The sequence below is a fragment of the Dipteris shenzhenensis genome, chromosome 1, assembly GCF_047967505.1.
Source record: "Dipteris shenzhenensis isolate YYH24624 ecotype China chromosome 1, Dip_SZ_1.0, whole genome shotgun sequence".
In the NCBI taxonomy this organism is placed as follows: domain Eukaryota; kingdom Viridiplantae; phylum Streptophyta; class Polypodiopsida; order Gleicheniales; family Dipteridaceae; genus Dipteris; species Dipteris shenzhenensis.
Genome location: NC_141596.1, coordinates 68608102 through 68631408, shown reverse-complemented (window position 1 = coordinate 68631408; position 23307 = coordinate 68608102). Strand labels below are relative to the sequence as shown.

The window sequence follows — 23307 nt, the reverse complement described above, 5'->3', positions numbered from 1 at the left end:
TTTGAGAAAGGCAACATGTAATTGTTCTCCTCTTTCTTTTGTTGTATTCAATAAAAAATATTATTCGAGAGAACCCGGAGTATGTTAATTTTAAGTCAACAATTACTTCTCGTGTGCAACGTGCAAGCAACTCTTTGCATGTGAGCCATTCCGTGGAAAGAAATCCCCCAACAAAAAGAGGATCTTGTGAAGTTATCAACATTGATTTTGATTAAAGGATCAATGGACTAAGGACTTTCCTTTGATTTTTAAATTTTGATGATGTATCATCAGTGAAAACTATGTTTGCAATTAATCTTTAGATTTAAAGATTTCTAACTTGGAATTCCTTTTTGCAACTGCTTATTCATATTTTGAAAGTATGTTGAATAATATGTATCAATTATGTCTCAACAAGAATGGTATGGTTGGTATTATTTTATAAAGAGAAGCCAAAGACACATTCGTTAACACATGCAAAATATAGGCTTGATTAAAATTGCATATGCTTCTAATGTAAGTGCCATATTAGGAACTTACTATGTCCCATTATTGCATTTGCCGCAACCGAGCAACTTGCATCCAAGAAAGAAAGTGATGAAGTAAATTCATACAATGGGCTTAAAGATGCTAGCAAGTTGCAACCATCACCACATAACTTTCCATGCATTGCAAAAGCCATTGTGCCATAAAAAGAAAACTTTGTAGGGGGTGGTAATTCTTTGGTGTCTCTAGGCATTACTCAACTATCAGATTGTGTACCACATAGATTTGTTTTTGAGGGACAACTCCTTTGCAAATATGCTACTTACAAGGTTATGAATCCAAAGTATCCCACATTCTTGAAAGGTGACTTGACGGACAAATTTTGTTCTCATACATTCACATTACTAATACCCTCTACATACATCCACCAATTTGTAAACTTCTTGGAAATTGGTGAGTTCTATAGAATAGAGGGTGTAAGTGTTGCGCCAAAAGGACCAAGTGAAGGCAGAACTTCAAAGTTTTCTCTTCTTGTCGATGCTACCACATGTATTATTAGAGGAGAACCTTTTGAAGGAAATCTTCGATTGGAGCCTGATCATTCACTTCACACATATGGTCCTTGGGTTGCTGAGGTAATCAACTTTGGAAAGTTGTCAATCTCCCAAATCATGGGCACGCTTGCGATTGTGATTATCAAAGTTGCATGTGACGAGGGTATGGCAGATCAAATCATAGTTGCAGATGGACCAAGAGATGAAGACAGAGCCATTGTAAGTTTTGTTAATTATGGATTGTTTTAGACTTCATTTCTTCAAAGAATCTTTCTAGTCTCACCTTACTACAATTTGTGCTGCAGTTGTCTTTTGTAAAGGAAAGGAAATTTACTCTTACTGAATTTGTGCAAGACTTCAACGAAGAATGTGTTGTTATGTACATCTTGAAGAATGTATCATTCTTGAAGGCCAAAGGAACAATTTGTCTTTGATTTTACCATCTTGGTAGAGGTGCTTGAGGAACCAACCAAAGACGACCTCAAGCAAGCTTTTGTTAGCCAAGTAGCATGACTTGGCTATGGAACGCAAGTAAAAATATTTGAGTGTCATTTACTTTATCTTTGATTTTTGTTGACATTCTCAATTTTTTGAATCCAGGTATTTGGCATTCTACACTTCACCAACATCAACGCAGATTTGCTCAAGTTTGTTTGCAAGGCATGCAGAGGAGTTCATGTTAGCCGAGATCTTCTTCAACCTTATTACTTCTCTTGCAAGGATCCTCAAATAATTGCACAAATTCCTTCATTGACTGGAGATATTGTGCAACATGGTGGAGAACAAGTTAGGAAGTTCATATACAAGGCCCGTACATTGACATTGTACTTTCCCTAGGTGTTCCATTTGTCCAACTATATGAAGAAGATCTCATGATGGCACGAAGCAAGCTTAGGACTATGAAAACTAGTGGAACTTTTAATGTCAACAACTCTGGCTTTGTTATTGCATTTCAAGCAAATGCATAATATATGATTTAATTTATGATTGTTCCTACCTTGTATTCCAAATTGCTCAATAAATTGCTAACACTTGTGATATTTACATCTTCAATTATTGGATTATATTGCTAAATAACATTTGCTATTATTAGACTATGGATATGTTAGAGGCTCTTGAGCAAAGACAATTAAGGATGAATGAAGATTTCAAGTGCAAATATCCAATGAACAAACATACTTTTTGGTCTCCAACCTTTCTTCCCTTCTCTAAGTTATGAAAAATTGTTTACTATCATTTGTGACAACATTCTATCTACATCAAAAGCAAGTAATACACCATGGCATATGTTGAAAATAGAACATATTGATTCAATGTTAACAAGTCATAACATATAAAACTTAGTAGAAAACTCCTCGTCTTCTCGTGCACTAACAATAGATATCCTTGAACAATTTAATGCCATCTTTGGAATGTCATTCACTTTGATATGCTGTTATTACATGAAGCTGAACAATAAAATTATTGTAGGCAAAGCCAGAAAAACTCTTACAAAAGCCCTACTCTTAGATGAGTCAAATGTCGTTCCCACAATCATTCCACTAATTCATTTGGACAAAAAACGAATGTGCAATGTTTGGATGAATAAAGATGAGGAACTACTAGAAAGACTTGTTCTACAAAATCCAACACTATCTACAAAACACATAGTATTGTTATTTCATAGCAATGTTTTGGAGAAAACTTATGAAATACAAGCTACTCTCAATAAAATATACAAAATGAGAAGATTTGTTTTTCCAAGTACTACTATTCCTGCCATAATACCAACACCAACTTTAGAAAATATCGCTCAAACTTCCAAACATAAATGAAACCGAAATCAAATATACCATCAACAATAGTATGCAACAAAAATTAAGGACACTCCAAGCTATCCATGTGTTTTTTGTGGTTCCTTGAAATTCAAATCGAAGTTTCAAAAAGTAAGAAAATATCGCTATATTTCTTCAAACCAATGGTGTAAAAATATCCAATTCTCACTCATCAAGTAATTCTCTTTGTTACATTTGCTATAAAGATATCAACAATAACAACGTATCATTTCTATCTTCTAAAAACATGAAGATGGTTCCTAAAACAAATTACACAAGAAATCTTCATGACATCGAAACACGCTTGGTCTCAATCAAAATACCATTTGCCCAAATTCAAGAGTTGACCTACGAAGGACAATAGTCTACATGGTAGTGTTGTAAATGTATTTGCTGACATCGATAGAGCACCGAGTGTTGCTAAGATTCTTGAATGAGAATGACACAATTGCAGTTGCAATCAAAAGAAAACTAGCATTTAAACACAACTACTTGAGTGGGATTGTTCTTCATTCACAATGTTGGCACTAAAAAAACTATTGGAAACACCTTTATACAAGCAATACAATGTGTCTGTAAATCCCCTTTGGGAAGAACATGTCGAAAATTTTCAAGAAGAAGACTTGCAAAACCAAAGCAAAGAAGAAGCATTGAATGAAACAATTGATGAAGACCTTCACACAGATACTTTAGTTCATGGAATATACACAAGCCAACAAGTTGTTGATTTTGAAAATCAAACCATTGCAATTGCTTCCTTTGAAGGATACTCACAATTGAGTGAAGAACTTGCATTTCCCAAGTTGTTCTTTGGTAGTCCTCAAAATTACAGTATTCCAGAACATACTGCCTACCAAGTCACTGTGCCACTTGGGAGTTAACAAACATTGATTGACGATTTGCACTATGCATAGAAAATCTCTTCTTCAAGACTATGAAAATCCTTGTTCGACAAGTACATCGTCATCTTGGGTGCAAATGCGAAAAGCATAAACCAATGGCAGATCAATACAAGTAAAAGATGCACTTTTGGATACAAATATTGAGAAACTCTTACAATCTAGCATAGGCTATCGTGACTTCTCTCATCTTCACATATCAGTAGATTACAAGCACTACCTCAAAAAAAAACTATTTGCAATGTTGCGACAATTAGGGCCACCATCTTTCTTCATCACATTGTTGTCCACCGAGAAATTATGGAAACCATTGGTAAAACGCCTCCACAACCTAAACAATAAATCTAAGAATAGTGAACACCCTAACCCAAACATGAATTTGCAAAACCTTATCCGACGTGACCCTCTAACAACTACCCAATATTACGTGCACAAATTCCAAGCCCTTAAGACACTACTTCGGAAAGACCACACTATTCTCGAGAAAGTAGATGACTTCTTCTTCGTAACGGAATTTCAGAATCGAGGAAGCCAGCATGATCATGGTCTGCTTTGGATTGATAATGGACCCTTTTTTGGAGTGTCCACAAATGTAGAGATCGAGGCTTTTGCAGAGGACAAGTACATTTGCACAGACATTTCTTTTTTCCCCTTTGAACAAAAAGAAATCCAGACTCATAGACATCGTAAAACATGTTTAAAAAAACAAAAAAAATATAGATTTGGGTTCCCCCGATTTCCTATTAAAAATACCCAAGTACTATTAGCATTACAACAAACAAATTTAAACAACACTCTTAAGAAGACCATGAAGTCAATCAACTCATTGTTGTTAGAAGATACAACATTATTGTTAGACTATAATACTTTCTTAGAAAAACTTGGATTGTCTGAAGAAAAATACATTCTTGCAATCCAAGCATCTATTTCACAACCAACAATATTTTTGAAAAGACAACCAAAAGACATATAGACAAACAATTTCAATCCAACCTTGTCATCACTTTGGGAGCAAACACACATGTAGATTCATTCTAAACCCAAATGGGACAGCAGCATATTGTACATATTACATGACAAAAATTGATAGGGAGACCTCAGAGGCAGTCAAAGCAACACTCTCACAAAGTATGACATCTAACTCTCCTCCAAATGAGTGCATTCGTTGTGTTGGCAGTGTAATTCTAAATACTCAACACACAAGCTCCCATAGTAAGCTATATATTTAAGACAATTCCAATACATTAACACAAACCCTCTTGAGAAAAGAACATTGCTCTTAAAACATCGAGAGCAACTTCAACTATTACATCCAGACAGCACCAACATTTTGACAACATTACCAGCAAATACTTAAAATGTGCAACCACTCTGCATGGAATTTGCCTAGCAACTTTTGCAAGTGAATATATAATCTTTGCTAAACGGCAAAACAAAGGAAAAAAGCAAAGATTATCCGATTTAACAGTTACAGTGAAACTAATGATCCAGAAAACTACTATCGAGAACTATGCACTTTGTTCCTTCCATATCACGACGTGGAACCATCACTTAACGAAGACTCTCCTACATGGCATGACACATACAATCAAAACAAGAATATCCACAACAAGTTGCTTGAAGACACAAAGAATGCTGACAATCATGTGCTTGTTATGAATTATATAGATTTATGCCAAAAGCACTTCTATGCTTTTCTCCCATCCTTTTGATAAAAAGCTTAAGTATGCTTTTGCACCTTGCTTTTCACACTATTAGATTTGCTTGAAATCAATGCCCATGATTGTGACAAGTGGCTCAAGGAAAGCTTGAAAATTGCAAACTTCCCCCTAGGCTGCCCTAAGCAAATTTTACGTGTTTTGAAATGAATCTTCAATGTGTTGCTCTTTCTAAATGTGTCTGGCTTGTTTTCTCTTTCAACAACTTTCACATTTGATCCTTCTGCAAAACGATTTTGTGTTGAAACATGAATTTGGAGTGTAAGCGCCACCGCATATTAATTGAGTCCTTCTTCAAAAGTTGTCTGGCTGGTATCTTCTTGTACAACATATATATCCGCATAGTTGCTTTGCAAGTTTACAAGAGGCTTGGTTCAACCTGGAGCTGCTAGAACAATCCACCATTCCTAAGGATTGACAATGGAATCACTTGCATTTGACCCTTCTTTCATCAAAACACATTGTCTAGTGTACACAACACTCTCACGTATACGCATCCCAAACAACCTTTTCCTCCTAAATCCAATAGAACATATCAAAGTAGATAACAAAGTCCTCAATGAAATTCAATGATTGCAAAATGAACGCCGATAGATTACAAACCCAAAAAAAAAATCCAATAAAAAAATACAACATAAAACAATACAATCACTTAACACAAGAGCCCTAAATGCACATTTAGAAGATATACTTCATGACAAAAGTCTATTAAGTGCGACAATACTTTGTTTTCAAGAATTGCATAATACAAACAAAATACTCTCATTACCTAACTTCACATGTCTACAAAAAACAAATGGCATAGGGATTGCTACATGTTACAAACAAGAAATGCAATTGCTAAAGGAAAAACACATACAAAACAAAGGTTGTGAATGCTTGCTAACAATATTCAAAAGCGAATACATGGACAATTTAGCAATCATCAATATATACAATTCTTCTTGCACATCCACTTCTACACTAATCTATTCCCTACAACAAATTTTAACCACCATACAACCAAACATGGCAACAACAATCATAGGAGATTTCAACATTAACTACAACAACTCCAACAATAAAACTAAACAATTCCATACATTCATGAAAAGAATTAACATGAGACCTTTAATCCAAGAACCAACTATAGTACATGGTTTAAATCATAGATCACATATGGACAAACAAACCAGAACAACATACTATATCAGGAACTAACTTTGCCTACTGGTCCGACCACTCAATTATTTACACAAACATTAATACACCTACAAGGCACGCCTTATGAATGTAATTCAACTTGTTTATCATTTGTACTTTCTTTCCATTGTTAATATAAATCCTTCCTCTTTCACGCCAAAAAAAAAAGCAGGTTGAATTACATTCATGTGGCCTGCCCTAGAGTGAGGTGAGTGGTCGAACATGTGTAGTTTGCCCCAGACATTATGCAAGTGTCTGCAGAGTTTGTCATGCCATTGGTGGGTTGAATGTAGGTGCTCGATCTCCTTCATGACAACTAGATCAGCCTTTATATGTTTCAATTTGAGCCTTTCGAGAATGTATAGGCTTGCAAGGTCAGGGATGCGTGAGAGTGCTATGTAAACGAGGTCATGCGACTTGATACTCGATTCATCAAAGGCTAGGTTGTCCATGGAAAGGCCATGTGAACGATGTATCATCCTACCAGATGCAACTTGTATAGGGAACTGTGTGCGAGACGTCGTGTTCAGCAACTGGTTTTTCTCGATTTGAAATTCTCGAGTGATTTGGAAGATGGGTGTCCATGTGGGGTTGATGCTGGCGGTGTATAAGCCAAGGTTTTTGGCACATGCTTGTATCTCTATCGTAGGATCATGGAATTCGATCCATGTAGTGGGAGTGTGTATGCTTGAGGTCGAGTGTTATAAAATGCCATCAGCACCATTTACTAGACCGTAAGCAATGTTCCAAGCAAGGTGAAGGTGAGGAAGAGGAAGGTGAGGGGGAAGGAAGGCACTCTGCTCATGAAATTGGAGGATGGGCACATTCACTTGCATAACTTCCCTTCTTCTTCTTCTTCTTCTTCTTCTTCTTCTTCTTCTTCTTACTCTTTCTATATTATGCTTCACAAACAACCCTCTCTTCAATCAAACCCTCACTATTAAACATCCATCCACACCTTTCCATTTATTCAAGAAGGCAAAGCAAGCAAGGTGATGGGCAAAGGAGACAAGAGGAGGGTGAGCAAGAGGAACTGGAGGGGGAGAAGGAAGAAGGCACTGTGCTCATGGACTTGGAGATGAAGGATGTCTCAACAAGAATGCCTGGTTTGAGTCTCAGTTCAGCATGCAAGCCGACTGTGCTCTTTGGGTTTGGTGGGGGTTGAATAGGTCTACTACATGTTTTATGCCCATTGTTTGTTGCTTGTAGGATATGTGGTTCAGTGGTGGTGAGGCTGTTGAAGACAAGGACGTTGTGCTTGTCCATTGTTGCATTTGTGAAGTATAGGTGCTGGGTGGTGTGTTTTGCTAGAGGACAACGGTGTTAATTAAGTACATTCAGCATGGCAATGTCTTTTGGGGAATGTTCAGCCACATGAATGCGGTTGAGTATTTTGAGGAATGAGTTATTTCATTGGCACATTCATTGCTTGAGCTCATGGTACCAAACATAGTCCTTCCAAAACAAATGTAGAAAGTGTCGAGCAAGAACATTTTTTGGAGAATATCCAAGCATCCTTTGTAGGGCTTGCTTCGCACAAGTCACAATAAAAAAGAACATCAATGTCGTCGAAAGGCTCGAAGTGATTGTGCTTGATTTCTCTTATTCGCATGTTAGCAGCATCGATGAAAGTGTTTTGTTCGACTAGGGAGATTTCATAGATAATCAAGGCATTGATGTTCCTGTACAACATCGATACTGCTTCAAGGGTTTTAGACGATAAGGATTTGTAAGCAGATGCCAAGAGTGGCAAGTGTAGAGAGGAGTGGATGGTTGTTCCACCGATGTTGTGGGCTGCCTTTCCAATGTAAGCCAAGATGAGGGTTCATGGGAGGTCTGCATCATAGTTTTTGTGGTGATCATGTTCTTTTGTCCCCTCTAATTACTCTACAAGAAAAACAACATGATTCTCAAAATAACGTTTTTTGCTTATAGTAAGTCCCTTCCTAACTTACACTCTCATAATACACCTTAGTTATGCTATATTTAAACTCATTATGAGAGAGCAAACCTCTTTTAGCCCTTGATGAACTACATTGCGATTGGTATGCAAAATTTCTATGTCAATGACTTCTTACATCAATATGGTATCTTCTTTGTGAACTTGTTTTCCTTCGGTATCTTCTTGTAAACTCATTTTCCTTCTATTTTATATACTTTTATATCTTTTAAATCTTCTTGTAAACTCATTTTATATACTTTTTATCTTCTAAATCTTCTTTCAAAGCACATGGTTTTGAGTGATTTTTTGTTGGGACCTCGATAATAAGGGCAGTACAATGTTGGATCGATGCATTTCTTTAGCAAAATGTATTCAAGGAGAAGGCATTGTTTTGTGTTGAGCTTGCGTAGGCCTCGAACTACTGCACGTTGGGTGTCAAAGTATAGGTAATGTATGTTGGTGTGTTTGTATGGGTTTCATGCTACTTGGTTGGCATTTCTCTTCCCAAGTCAAACTCATTCTTTTTATTAAGGGCTTCTTGATATGTGCTTGAGGATGGTGAAGCAAACAAGCATCTCGAAGGTGCTTTCCCCGTACTGAGTTTATTGAATTGTTGCATGTTGCTCTCTATTTGTTCTTTGTTGTGTTCGTACATTTCATGCCAAGTTGGAAGTGTCAATGTCAATTATGTAGCAGAACTTAGGAAGAACTCTCGTCATATTGTGGCGAGGCAACGACAAGGTAGACTACTTGTTGGGTGCGTCTTCACCGCTTGGCTTGTGTCCTTATCAACTTTCATCATATATGATGTGCAGTATGTAGCTGCACCATGAGGGTTCAAGATGAATTGGATATCCGTATTTGCATCCCAAATATTTGCTAGCTTTGGATTGAAATTGTTCGTGTACAACTCCTTTGGTGCGGGGGCAAGAATAATGCAGGTTGTGCCAAAGTTGACTCTAAAGTGAGGACGTACTCTTCATGGCTGAGTCCAAGTTTTGTCAATGTTTCAAAGTCGAGGGCTAATGTCAAGGGTTCTAGCATTGACAAGTTATTTGAATTATGCATTTGTAGCCCTAATGAATCTGCTTCATTTAGTGGGAGTAGGAGCTTTGTGTGGTGCATTAGGGGTCAGGGAAAGCCGAATCGGCAACCTTTGTTTCTGCATTTGCATGTTTTTTTGTGCTTGTGTGTTTGCAAGTCCCTTGAATCTAATGATAGTCTTGCTGCATCCATCAAGATATATAGGTCCACGTAGCACTCAATGTACCATATGTAGGTGCACCTTCAACTCAGAGGAGGCCGTGATCATGTTGGTTGCCTCGGTTCTGGAACTCTCTCACGAAGAAGAAGTCAATAATTTCACCAAGTATTTAGGGATCATGCTCCAAAAGGCACTTCATCACTTGAAATCTATGCAAGTAGTACTGTGCAGATGTTACTGGTGGGTCTGAGTGGATTAAATTACGTACATGCAGGGCACAAGTGGGGGGTGGTGGGTGTGGTAAGTTGCCTTGCAATTTCTTTAGGCAGTCAACCAAGGGTTGTGATAGCCTCTCTACATGGTCCAAGTTGGCAAATCATGGCAAATAAGCTCTTCTGAAGCTTGTGTTTGTAGTCTGCTGATGTTTGGAAGCAAACAAAGTCACAAAATCCAATTTGTGACTGCAGTAACTTCTCTACGTTTGTGTCTTCCAATAAATCCTTCATTTGCAATGTCCTGCCACGTAGTTTCCCTTTTCGCACTCGAACCCATGCCGATGAAAGCGCTTTGCAAACAAGTATATTTATTGTTTTGAAAGAAAGATTCTTTATTGACAATACGAAGCACTTGACCTTGTTCTCGTGAGCTCCCAATGATCTATGTTTTGGTAGGATGTTTGGTCAGGGATGTTGTAACATTGAGGATAGCAATGGAAGAGAGAAAGGAAGCCAAGTTCTTCACAGTACTTGTCCTTGAAGATGCTTAATGGCGAGAACCTTCGAGCAAAATAATGCAAATTCGTTTGTCTTCAAAGTTGATGACGACTTGGCTTGTGTAGAAACTATGTACAAAAGTTTCAATCTCAATGTCCTTAACTTCTGTGAGACCATCATCCGCCACGACAATGTCTTCAATGCTTGCCCATGGTTGTGAATCCTTTATGTGCTTGAGCCATTCAGGATTCAATTGCACATTGTTTGGTTTATACAACGGGTTGTTGAGAAGTTTTTAAAAAGCTTTCATTGTTAGGTTTGGTCGCACGAGCCCACTCATGTAGTTGTGCATGTATTGAGCTTCTGTTTGAGCATGACCATTACAATGCTCTTGTTTAACAATAAGCACAGTACCACAAGTTGCACTTAGTCCACATCATCAAAAACATTGATTACACTACCATGCAAGCTGTACTAGCACTTGAAAGATAGTTTAAGTATTTGCATGAAGTGTATTCTTATGGATACTAGCCAAGCCTCAATCGAATTTAAAGACATTGTAACCTTGCCAACTAGCGATGGAGGCATGCTCCATTTGGTGAACAAGGGTAGGCGATTCTTTATGAGTTGGTTGTGGCATAATGGACACATGCACTTGCATTCAAAGGCATCTTCAGCTGCCTGTTAGAGCTTGGTTTTCTAGCAAGAAGTCTTTGATTATATTTGTAATGTGCCGTAGTTTTGCTTGGAAGGCCAATGTGCCACAACATATGCAAGCAAATTGAGGTGTGTCGGCAATTCTTCTTCTATAGATCATCCGCATGCATTCTCTGCCCCTACCCTATTTCCTAATTGTAGTTCGTTGGTTGCACTCCATGTCCATTCTAGTTGGTGGGTAGCCTTGAGTAGGAGCAGTAACACTGTGTCCATGGCGATGAGCGGATTTTTCTTGCAATTGCTTGCATTGAATAAGCGGCCATGCGGGTGTGTTGCATGGTACCTATGGGGCTGTTTCCCTTATCTAGAGAGTACTGTTATTTCAGTTAGCATCCCAATTACAACATCTAAGGTCCAAATGGGGTCTACTACAATAACCACTCATCCACAAATAGTTCCAAAGGAAGTTCAAGTTTTGGTGTAGAGATTTCCTTCCATTTAAAAACCTCCAAGTAGTCTTCATCCTCCCAGATTAGTGGAATATGTCATAGATTCGGTTCTCGGTTCTTCCCTTCCAAATAAGGCTCTCTATAAGGGAATCCCCCAAGAGAATGATGAAATCAAGTGGCAACTATAGGAGCTCTTGGCGAGCTCTTGGATCTTAGCTACATCAATCCATCCTCTTGACTATATGCCTCTTTAGCTATCTTGGTTCCCAAATTTGATGGTTCTTAGGTTGTGCATTGATTACATGGATTTGAATAATATTAAAGTTGGTATCCACTTCCCAAGAGTGATGATTTAGTGGACCAAATATCAAGGAGCAAAGTTATTCACCAAGCATGGTCTCAAGATTGGGTATCATAAGGTGAGAATCAAGGATGTTGACACATGGAAGACATCATTCAAGACCACATAAGCCTAGCTTTATGATTGGGTGTCTCTCCCATTTGGAGTCAAGAATGGTCCAGCTACATCCATGAGGGACATTTAAAACATCTTCAGGCCTTTCTTGGATGAACATGTCATTGTTTATATGGATGAAATTTTTATCTACTCCAAGACATATGAAGCCCACTTGGGTCATGTTCAATAAGTCTTTTCTTTGTTGGAATAACATTCTGTTCATCTCAATCCCAAGAAGTGTGATTTTTTCCTCACTCATTTAAAAATATATTGGCTTTGCCATTTCACATGAAGACATGTTCAATGATTGATGACAGGATTCAAGAAATTATGAACTGGACCACTCTCATTGATCTTTCTAAGCTTAGAAGCTTTCTTGGATTGGCTAATTGTCATAGGAATCATCTAAAGAATTTTGCAAAGATTATTTATCCTTTTTTCTAGCCCACCAAGATCAAAAAATTATCTTTTGGGCCAACAGTTTAATGTTCAGACTAATCATCAGTCTCTTTAGTATTTGAACACTCAAAGATCCATTGGGAATCTTAGGCATGTCAAATGGGCTACCCACATGCAATAGTTTCATCTTTATCAAGTACAAACCTAGCTACTAGAACAAATAGGATGATTGCATATCTAGGCCTCCAATTCATGCTATGTTCTCCATTTTTTCTCTTTATATTCTAGCATTTTCTAAGTGGTGCTACAAGCTACCATTGCATACGCAGATATATTGGTCCATGTTCTTCCCCTGACCTCAAATAATTTGGAAGAGCCTCTCACGTGGTTGTGTTCCAATTTGATCAATCTCTGAGTTTTACCTTCATTTTGTGTCACAATAGGAAACGAGATTGCAACCTCTTTGAGAAATGTAATTTCGAAGAGTCTCTCATGCGGTTGTGTTCCATTTTGATCAATCTCTGAGTTTTTGTGTCACAATAGGAAATGGGATTGCAACCTCTTTGGGAAATGTAATTTACACCCACCGCCCACCCCCCTAAATAGCTATTGATGAGGGGAAGGGAGATAAGCTCGAGATAAGAGGTTGTGCATCTTGTGGGATTGGAAGAAGAACAGCCCCAATATTACTACATTTTGAATTTGCAAAGTGACATCTTTGTTATAGAAGGTGACTTGGATCCCACATGAGTTTGGACTCGGGTGGAGGAGATACTCCCTCGTCTCTATCAAAATCAATGGATACCAATTGGTGACAAAGATATTGTGGGTTGGTCTTCAAGGCTTTAGGGGGGATGCATCTCTCTTAGAATCCATATCGTCATCTAGAGTATCCCTAAAGGGAGGCCTGGTCTTGGCTATGCAAAAATTAAAATTGATGAGGGATCTACATAATGGAGGACTCAGGATCCAATCTTAGCCATGCATCTTGGAATGCCATTAAGAGAGGCTAGGAAAATGGTCATAAAATGTGGAAATAAGGCGTGTCCTTTGCAAAAGTCAAATGGAGACTTATAAACATACTTTAGGATACCTTGTCAATCAGACCAATGTGTAATGGGATCTTTGTTTGGTAGAGAAGTACTCAAGTTTGTTAAGTAAATTAGAGGCACTATATATTAGGTATTACATTGGGTATAATGTGCAAGGATGGGAAGATGTTTCATTTATCGTTAGCCAAAAATAGCCGTGTCTTCAAACTACAACAAATCAACAACTGCTAAGGCCCTAATCTTAATGCATATGAAGTCTCAGATCCAAGAGGCAAACATCCCATATGATGTGGATGCAAGCCTTGTGAAGGAGGCTTGCCATTATGTGTTTTGTTAAGATGCTCAACAAGGCATTTCGAGTCTCGCTCACAGAGATATTTGTTTTTTGTGAGAGCTAGGCAGTGGTCGCTTCACCCTTAGAGTACATTCCCACGCTTGGCAAACCCAACAAAAATGCTGGAAATGCCTGAGCTTTGATCCGTTCCCATGAATGCCACCAAGAATATAGGAGCACTTGCAATGCCACGGTGGAGATGGGAAAAAACCCTCTCCACCCAAGCATTACGAGGTTAGCTCAAAAAATGATGCAATGCAAATTATATTGGCAAGTCGATACATCACTTCCAACTCTAAAGTAACAACAATAGCAAGGTTCTACTTAAGCCAAAGGTAGTTTTTTGCTCCATGGCTCTCGTGGAAATGCATGTTAGGCTATGTCAAGGTGCTAGCATATTTGCCAGTTCGAAGAACCGTGGGAAAGCCCTCTTACAGCTTCCATTGGTCGAAGATGTCTACTGGAGAGGTCCCATCAATTTGACGCGGTCATTGCAAGCTCTAGTAGGCAAGTTCCCACAAAAAGCCAACACTGGCTCAGAATGTAGCATTCCCACTCAGGTAGCAGTGAGCAAAAACATTCTTTTATAAAATACACTAAGGGCCAATGCACACGTGATGAAAGCTCCATTTGCAATTAGTTGTGTAAATGTGTGAGCATTAAATAAACGAGTACTGAACCTGTGCTTTGCACAGGCAAAGATGCATGACCATCCTCAACCACTCCCCATCTGAAGGTGGATGTTTGATTCTTAAATTAAGTCTTAACCCATGCATGGCTCTGAGACCTTCCATCTCCTAATTTCATTCCATTAACCTTCCATCTCCTCCTTCCTCTCTCCTCCTTCCTCTTGAAGGTGATCTTCCATCTCGTCCATTCTATTGACCTTCTATCTCTTCCTTGCCCCTAAAGCTACCTCTTGTCTCTCCACCTCTTCCCCCCTCCAAGCCTCCATCCAAGAGCTCCTTCTTTGTGACATGTGGTAGGCTCTTTTTCTCCAAGCTACCACTTGTCCTCTCTTTTTTTTTTGGGTGTCAGTGGTTAATAGGTTAAAGATGTTAGGAAGCTCTCTCTGAGCCTAAAGAGCCTTTGTCAAGCCTTTGCACATTGGCTTCTGAGTATTTGTGAGGCATTTAGCCTTTTGGGAGTTGGCAGGAGAGACTGCAGAGGGAGTTGATCAGTGGCGCACTAGTGCTCACCTTCAAGACTGAAGGTGCATTGGAGGTACTTTGATTTTTCCTTGGGCCATGCAAGACTGAAGGTGCATTGGAGGTACTTTGATTTTTCCTTGAGCCGCATGGCCCTAAAACTAAAAGTCTAAGGTGGGTTTCACATGCAGGTGCCCGCCCATCCTTGATCTTGCCTTCAGTCAATCAATGTTGATGCCCAACTGAAGGCCATTTCACACACAAGCGCCCATAGCTATAAAGAAAGTGACATGGCAATCCAATCACACCCAACTTTCAAAATTTTCATGGGTGGCCTCAACAAGCCACCCGCGAGGTCGTCCGTTGAGAAGCAGTCTATAGAAAGATTTGAACGTTGCACCACCTTTCAAACTGTTTGACGATCTAACCACTAGAGTAAACCACATTGGTTGCATTATATTGCAACATTATTAGATAACGTTGTTTTCGTCCTCTGCTTGTGAAAGGGGCGACGGATGGACAACCTCATGTGAGAGAAATGGAGGCGGACATGAACTTTGGGGCTTCACTCATCCGCGGACGAGTGTGAAGCCCCCTAAGTTCTAGAGGGACTGCAAAATTCAAAACAGCAGCAGCGTAACTATATTCGAGCCCAAGGTCACTTCAACATCTGCCTGAAAACTTTGAGACCACATTCGTTTAAAACCCACAAACAGAACATACATCAGTGACCAGCCAAGTGCTCACGCGTCAAAACTGTCGATCTGTACGTTGTCTAGAAGAGGACTGCACAGAATATTGTACATATTACGACGCTGCTGCCAGTAAGTAGTATCTAAAATCAGGTGTTTGTCTTGTTTAATTTCTCCCATGGGCTTATACAGCAATATCGTTGTGGAAGAGAAACTAGGGGCTGGGCCTGGGGCGCTTATGAGACCCGAGTGTGTGAACAAGAAGGCAGATGGAGTTTTCGTTGCTAAGTCATGAAGAAGACCGGCGTGTACTGTTAAGTCATGAAGTAAAGAAAAGAAGAAGAAGAAGAAGAGATGGAGTTTCGTGCAAGTACTCGGCGGATCAGATTCTGATCATGATGATGATGAAGAAGAAGAAGAAGAGATGGAGATTATGTTGCAAGTACTCTGCGAATTATCTCAGAATGCAGCACTTGCAGATGATCACTAAGTCGAAGATTGAGCTGAGAGAGATGAGAGAGATGATCGTCTATCACCACTGCTGTGAAATATAGGAAGGAGTAGTTCTTGTCTACCGATGGGTTTCGTCTTCATCATCTTTGAAACCTTGCCTCTGATATATGCAACCTTCGTTGTGGATCTGCATCACGCAGCCAGAAGCTGATCAATTGTAGCCTCCTTTCTCTAGCCATCTTTTGTACCTCTCCAGTGATTCCACCCTCTGCATCCTCATCTGCTCGTGGAACCTGGCTATGAATGCATCGGCCCTCCTGTTCAGCTCGCCTGGACTCGGACTGATCGACGTAGATGCTTCCTCCGCCGATGCTTGCGATGGATGGGGGACGCTGCTTGCATTCGCGCTCGGAGCTGCTATGTTCACCGGTGTAGATCTCCATGGAACCAGGTTCTGTGAGAAAGCCTGATCTGCTGTGGATTCAGGAATCGTCTTTGCATCTGCAGAAGCCTCCTCGGTCTCGCTGTCTGATGAATCGGCCGCAGGAGGTGGAGGTGGAGGCGGTTGGGGCGCTGCCGGATCATCATACAGCCATTCCGGACTGTAATCGTCTCCGAAATCATATGATAAGCTTGTGTTCCTTCGCGAAGACTTCCCAATCTTCTCCATATCGTTGTATTGGTCCAAATCGAGAGCGCTTCTGCTGTGCCTGGAGCTCAACACAAGCTTGTTCAAAGTGCTTGCCTTGCTTCGTGCACTCGTTGCGGTCCCCTTCGCTTCTGTTCGCGCGTCGATAGTGGGCTTCGAAACCTTGATAGCTGTATCTGACGCCATGTTTCGTGCTTCACTAGCATCCCTCTTTGCTTCCGCTCGTGTCTCCACAGCCAGCTTCGAAACCTTCGAAGTGCTGTCTGGCGCCTGTGCATTTGCATTCAAAATGTCCCCTCGTGCCTGCTGACTTGGACGATCAACCGAACTCGATCTTTTGCGAGACTTGCCGCTCTCGTCGTCCCACTCGGAGCGGGCGCTAGTCCTCCTCCCGATCACAGGATGATCTTCGTACACAGAAGTGAATCTCGGATCGGCTTTCGTCATTAGCACTGTGTTGTTTGCGGATCTTGTTAAGCCAGAAGCATCCTCACTGAAAATAAGATATGCCTTGTTGTTTGATCCTTCAATGCTACGATCGGCGCCATGGGACTCTGTAGCATCTATTTTTCCCGTCTTTGAGAAGTCCGCATCTTTCTGGTGAGCATTGATCTTTCCAGCAGATCCGAGTGTGGATATCCGCGTTTCTCCCACTTTCTCTGAAGTGACGAACTTCTTGGGCTGAAAGACCTCCTCCTCGACCATCGGAGGTTCAACAGATTGCATCTTAATTGGCGATTGGGCGAATTTGTAGCTGTCGTTAGCTAATTCAGGAGAACCTCCTGCTGATCGGACGTAGACATTGCTCGGATTTGTCTTCCTTTCTTCGGCATGCTTGCCCCTGAATTGATCCACCTCATTGAGCATTGCATCGAACCGGGGATTTCTTGAGTATCGATCGTCATCGTCTTTCCAAGAATTTGCCCTCTCCACAGTTTTGCGCTGCGTACTCAGTATGCCAAAGGTAATAACCGTAGTTATAACTATAAATCTCAATACATCCCAGAGCCTTTGCAGGAGGGACATGCCAAGCGGTCGCAAGAGCGGGAGGCAATGATTGGTGACGAAGGGCAGTAGAAAGAGGATGAGGAAGATCGACAAGCCTTTGATGATGAGGCGTCCAATGCGTGATGAGGCAGGGGGAGGGGGAGAAGGGTCTGGGTACTTGTCCTCGTCAGGGAGGTCAAAGCCAGGGTAGTCCATTGGGAACAGGCTACTGCTTGGAATGGCAAAAAGGATACGGGATGAGTTTGCACACTGCAAAGGAGGATTTATGGGGGAGGCAGCAAATCGTTGTGGTCGGCGAAAGCTGAAAGCAAGCGGCGGCCTTGGTTGTTGAGGCAATGGCAACGCGGGAAGGCTGTTGGGAGAGTGGAAGGAAGCTTTGGTGAGCTTTGATGAGAGACTGTTGAAGCTTGTTCTAAGGATCTACGAGCTACAGGGAGAGGGAAGGAGAGGGGATGCAAGTCCAAGGCTTGTTGGCGAAGGAGGCAGCTGAGAGAGAGAGAGAGCAGCTCAGCAGGTGGAGGGAAGCGTGCAGGTGAAGCGAAGGAAAGGCCTTAGCTTGGAGGAATTAGAATAATAATAATATAATATTATATAAGTCAGTCACCCAACAACGCCCTTTCCCCACCGCTATCCTTGCCTTGGCACATCTCCCGCCAATTTAGTCCTCCGCACGATCTTCTTCTTCTCCCTTTCACAACGTGTTGGACCCCTCCTTCTCAATGCTACAAAAAAGCATCTTTAAAAGCGGTGGCTTTTACCTGCCACATGAAAAAGGGTTCCTCCAAACTCTCACCCTTCAACTTCATCACTTTCCTCTGCTTATTAAAATACCCAATATTTCACTTTTTGGTGTTTCAATGCATCAATTCTTTGCAACATCACCAAAAGGTTTTTGTTGATTATGACTAATACAAAATGAATAATACAAGAGGTGGGTGTCTTGAGCACTAATCCCCAAAAGGTTTAAGTTGATTATAACACTTAAATTTGACTAATAAATAGTGAGCACTAAATTCTTATTATCAAATTCAAGCATTCTCACCATCAAAGTCTGCAACTATCCATTTCCACAATCCCTAGGCCATCTTTCCAATGCATCCAGGTCCCTCCCATACGAGCACCCCTGAAAATTGAAGGCCTGCCCTAACCTTCATATTGAAGGACAAAATCAGACAGTGGCCTTCAAAAGTAAGTAAATAAGGGTAAATACATGTATTTATTTGTAAAAATTTGAAACCTTGTTCAATTGTTGGCCTTCATTTTTTTCATTGGCCTTCCCTAGAATGTCTAAAGGGCTTTGAAGCCCGTTAAAGGCTTCGAATTTCAAGGTTGCATTCAAGTCCCTCACTCAAATTAGAGCTTTTTCCCCATTTCACATTAGCCAAAAGCCTTCAATTATTAACATGTGTGTTCCTTCACAAAGAACATTGTGATTGAACATTGTGATTGACATCAAAGTGCAACTACCTAGCAACTTTTGCCTCGCTTTAAGCTTTTTTCTTGGCGAGCCAAGACATCGCTTTCACTTTTCTATCATCTATGTTTGCGAATTTACTCAAGCTTTGTTTTAGTTTGAGCCATAGTGTGTGCTGCTCTATGTGTTTACTAGGTGGGGGTTATGGGCTCCTTGTCATATCCATCAATCATAACATCAAGAGATATTTAAGCAAAAGCCAATAACTTTGCTAAAAAGCACGGTTAACACAGAGGAGGCAATCACAGAAAAGTGTAATTGATTTATGCTCAAGTGTTTGAAATAGAAATACGTGAGACTAAACATTTGGGTGTGAAGTCTTTGTGTGTTGGGTAGCGACTTATGTATGTAAGTATTCCTAGTGGGATTTAAAATAAAGGCACTCTCCCAAAAAGAAAGACACACAGACATATGAGATAGTATTGAAGGACAGATCTACTCCATTAATTTATATAAAGTAAGAGACTTTATATTTCAAAGCTCATGTGGCTTTGACTATCACAAAAATGCAACAATTGAGGTGATTGTAACAAAGAACGTATATGTGATGAAAAAGTCTTAAAATAGGAAAGGTTCATGAGCTTTAATTTTGTGTTAAAAAGGCAAAATACAATGGAGCGTTTCTTTCCTAGAGGGCTAGAATGTTTCATGTGAAAAGAAATTTGAACAATTTATAATGGATCACTTCTTTCCTAAAGAGGTAGTGAAAAAAGGTTAAGATCTTGTAGACCTCATGATTTCCCTAATTTATTTATAAACAATGTGCATTGTTTCTAAAACATTAGCTCAAACATTATATACTTGTTTATTCATCAAGGCTAGAATTAATGTTTAATCCTTAACAAATTATATGTATCTAGGAGAATCATTTGCTTAAATCAAAGTTTACGACTTAAATACAAAAGAAATAATGTTTTCTTTCTTTAATGGTGTTCCAAAACTCACAGTATGTAGAATTAATTCGGATTTTTCTTTGATATTTTTGTCATAAACATGTTGCAAGCATTGATATAAGATTATACATCAGCTTGAAGTGAGAATGTGTTGACAAAATATGAAGAGGGGAGAGGAGAAGAGTGGAGATGAGGAGAGAGGGCATAGCTAGAGAGCACACCACAAATGACTAACTGTACAATAAATTTAGTTGAAAAAATAGAATATATACAAACCCATTTAGGGTTAGGGTTAGTGGATCTAACCCTTTCCTTTATAGCACTTATACATGATCACATGATGTTGAGCATGAACTCTCAACACCTTCCCTCAAGATCAACATGATGAAGTAGGCCTTCCCTCAAGATGATGATTCTGGGGAATCGAAGAAGGACTGAGCATTACATTCCATCACACCCCTTTAATGGGAATGTCCTTCCTCTGCGTCAAACCAAGAGCTAGTCAGTGTTTTTAGAATAGCTCTTTACCGAGTGGTTTGGTAAAGATGTCTATAACATTCTCTTTGCTATCACAATGTTGCAGTGTGATGTCACCAAGTAACACTCTTTCTCTGATGAAGTGCTCTCTGACATCAATGTGCTTTGTCCTGGAGTGATATACTGGATTCTTGGCCAATGCTGGAGCCAATTGATTATCATAGTATATTGTTGTTGGCTTTGACTCATCAAAGTAATCTATTTCTGACAATAGTCTTCTGAGCCATATAGCCTCACATGCACCTGTAGTGAGTGCTCTATATTCTGCTTCAGTCGAAGACAAAGAAACAGTTGGCTATTTGTTTGACAACCATGATATAGCACCTTGACCAAGGGAAAATGCATATCCTTGTGTCGATCTCCTGATCTCATGATCTCCGGCATCGTCACTGTCATGGTATCCATGCAACCGTGGATGACTTCCTCAGTATTCTATCCCAAACTGTCTTGTACCTCTGATGTATCTCAAGACTCTTTTGGCTACATTCCAGTGAGACTGTTTTGGATTTGCCATAAACTATGCTAGTGAGCTTACTGCATAACAAATATCTGGCCATGTGATAGTCAGATATATAAGAGATCCAATGAGCTGCCTGTAGTATCTATCATTGACTATAGGCTTAAAGGCTTTTCTGAATCTTTAGTAAGTTTCAAACTCTGTTCCATGGGAGTGGCTGCAATCTTGCAATCTGCCATATGAAACTTCTTCAGGAGACTATCAACATACTTGAGCTGACTCATGAATGTGCTATTTGAATCTCTCCAGAATTCAATTCCAAGACAATAGTGCATAAGTCCAAGATCTTTCATGTCGAACTCTGCAGATAAGTGTTGTTTCAATGTTATGATGAAGCTATCCTTGCTTCCTGTCACAATCAGATCATCTACATACAAAAGTGCAATAGTAATGTCTTCCCCTTGAACTTTGTAGTAGAGAGTATGATCTGCATTGGACTTCATGTATCCCAGATCAACAAAATACTTATCAATTCTACTGTACCAACTTCTGGGTGCTTGCTTCAAGCCATAGCGACTTTTCTTGAGATGGCAAACCTTATTCTCCTTTCCTGGTTCAACATAACCTGTTGGTTGTTGCATGTAGACTTCCTCGTCTAGATAACCATTGAGAAATGCATTCTTGACATCGAGCTAATACACATTCCATTTGCTGAGTGTCGCTAGGGATATCAAGAATCGTATGGAATGCATCTTTGCTATTGGAGCATAAGTCTCATCATAGTCTTGACCATATTGTTGTGCAAATCCTTTTGCAACTAATCTAGCTTTGTATCTATAAATACTACCATCTGGATTGTACTTTACTTTGTATACCCATTTGTTTGCTATGGCCTTCTTTCCTGGTGGAAGGTCGCATAATTCCCAAGTATTATTCTTATACAAAGCATCCATTTCTTCATTCATAGCAGTTTGCCATTCTGGCTTGTCTACTGTGTCTTCGAAGTTACACTAGCTCTTCTGTAGCCATGATGGTAGTCATAAGAGCATAGTTGGTGGTTTCCACCTGAATTGCTTTGCCTTTTTGAGCATATGTCAATCTGGCTGGTGGTCTGCTTTCCCTAGTAGACCGTCTGAGCTACTGTGGCTCTGCTTGGGGTGTTGGTAGCAATTCTTGCTCTTCTTCATCAACCTGTTTTGTAGATGACTGTGAAGTCGATGCTTCTATCTCCTGTGTAGGTGAGGTTTTCCATTCTGATTCCTCATCAAAGATTACATCTCTGGAGATAATGACCTTGCGATTGATGGGATCATACAATTTGTATGCTTTGCTTTCTTCATTGTAGCCAACCATGATGCATTTGCGTGACTTTGCATCCAATTTCCTACGATGATCACATGTATGTGGGCATATGCTATGCAACCAAATATGCGGAGATGCCCAATGTGTGGCTTGTGTCCAGTGAATGCTTTATAAGGAATCATACCCTATATTGGTTTGGTAGGAAGACGATTAAGCAAATAGTTTGCAGTGGCTATTGCTTCTTCCCAATACTGATTCGGAAGATGCTTTTCACTAAGCATTACTCTAGCACTGTCTGCTAAAGTCCCATTCTTCCTTTCAGCTCTTGCATTCTGCTGAGGAGTATCTGCACATGTGAATTGTCTTCGAATGCCATGATTTCTGCAAAAGTTCATGAATGCTAAAGACATGTGTTCACCTCCTCTATTTGATCTCATGACCTTGATCTTTCTGCCTGTCTGGTTTTCTACCATGGCTTTGAATTCTTGAAATCTAGAAAACACTTTAGATTTCTCTTTCAGAAAGTAGACCCAACAATATTTGCTATAGTCGTCGAAGAAAGTCAAGTAATAAAGTGAACCATTGATGTTGCGGGTCTCGACATGACCCCATACATCTGTATGTATCAAATCAAGAATACTTCATGCACAAGAGGTACTTCTGACAAAGTTGGTTCACTTTTGTTTGCCGAAGCAGCATGCTTCACAAACTTTTTCAAGAAACTGTAGCTTCGGAATCCCAATTGCCATATTCTGATTCCTAAGATCTAACAAGTACTTGAAGTTGACATGACCATATCTCTTGTGCCATTTTGCAGATAGTGGCATCTATTGCGGTTGAGCTGACATGGCATGC

General features: G+C 39.9%; 1 protein-coding gene across 1 annotated transcript; it reads right to left on the bottom strand.

Moving 5' to 3' along the window:
* Positions 1-15761: 15761 nt before the first annotated feature.
* Positions 15762-18210, bottom strand: LOC147906281 (uncharacterized). Its single transcript, XM_087384037.1, has one exon. The coding sequence runs from the start codon at positions 17982-17984 to the stop codon at positions 16344-16346; it is 1641 nt and encodes a 546-aa protein (XP_087240163.1). The 5' UTR covers positions 17985-18210; the 3' UTR covers positions 15762-16343.
* Positions 18211-23307: the final 5097 nt, after the last annotated feature.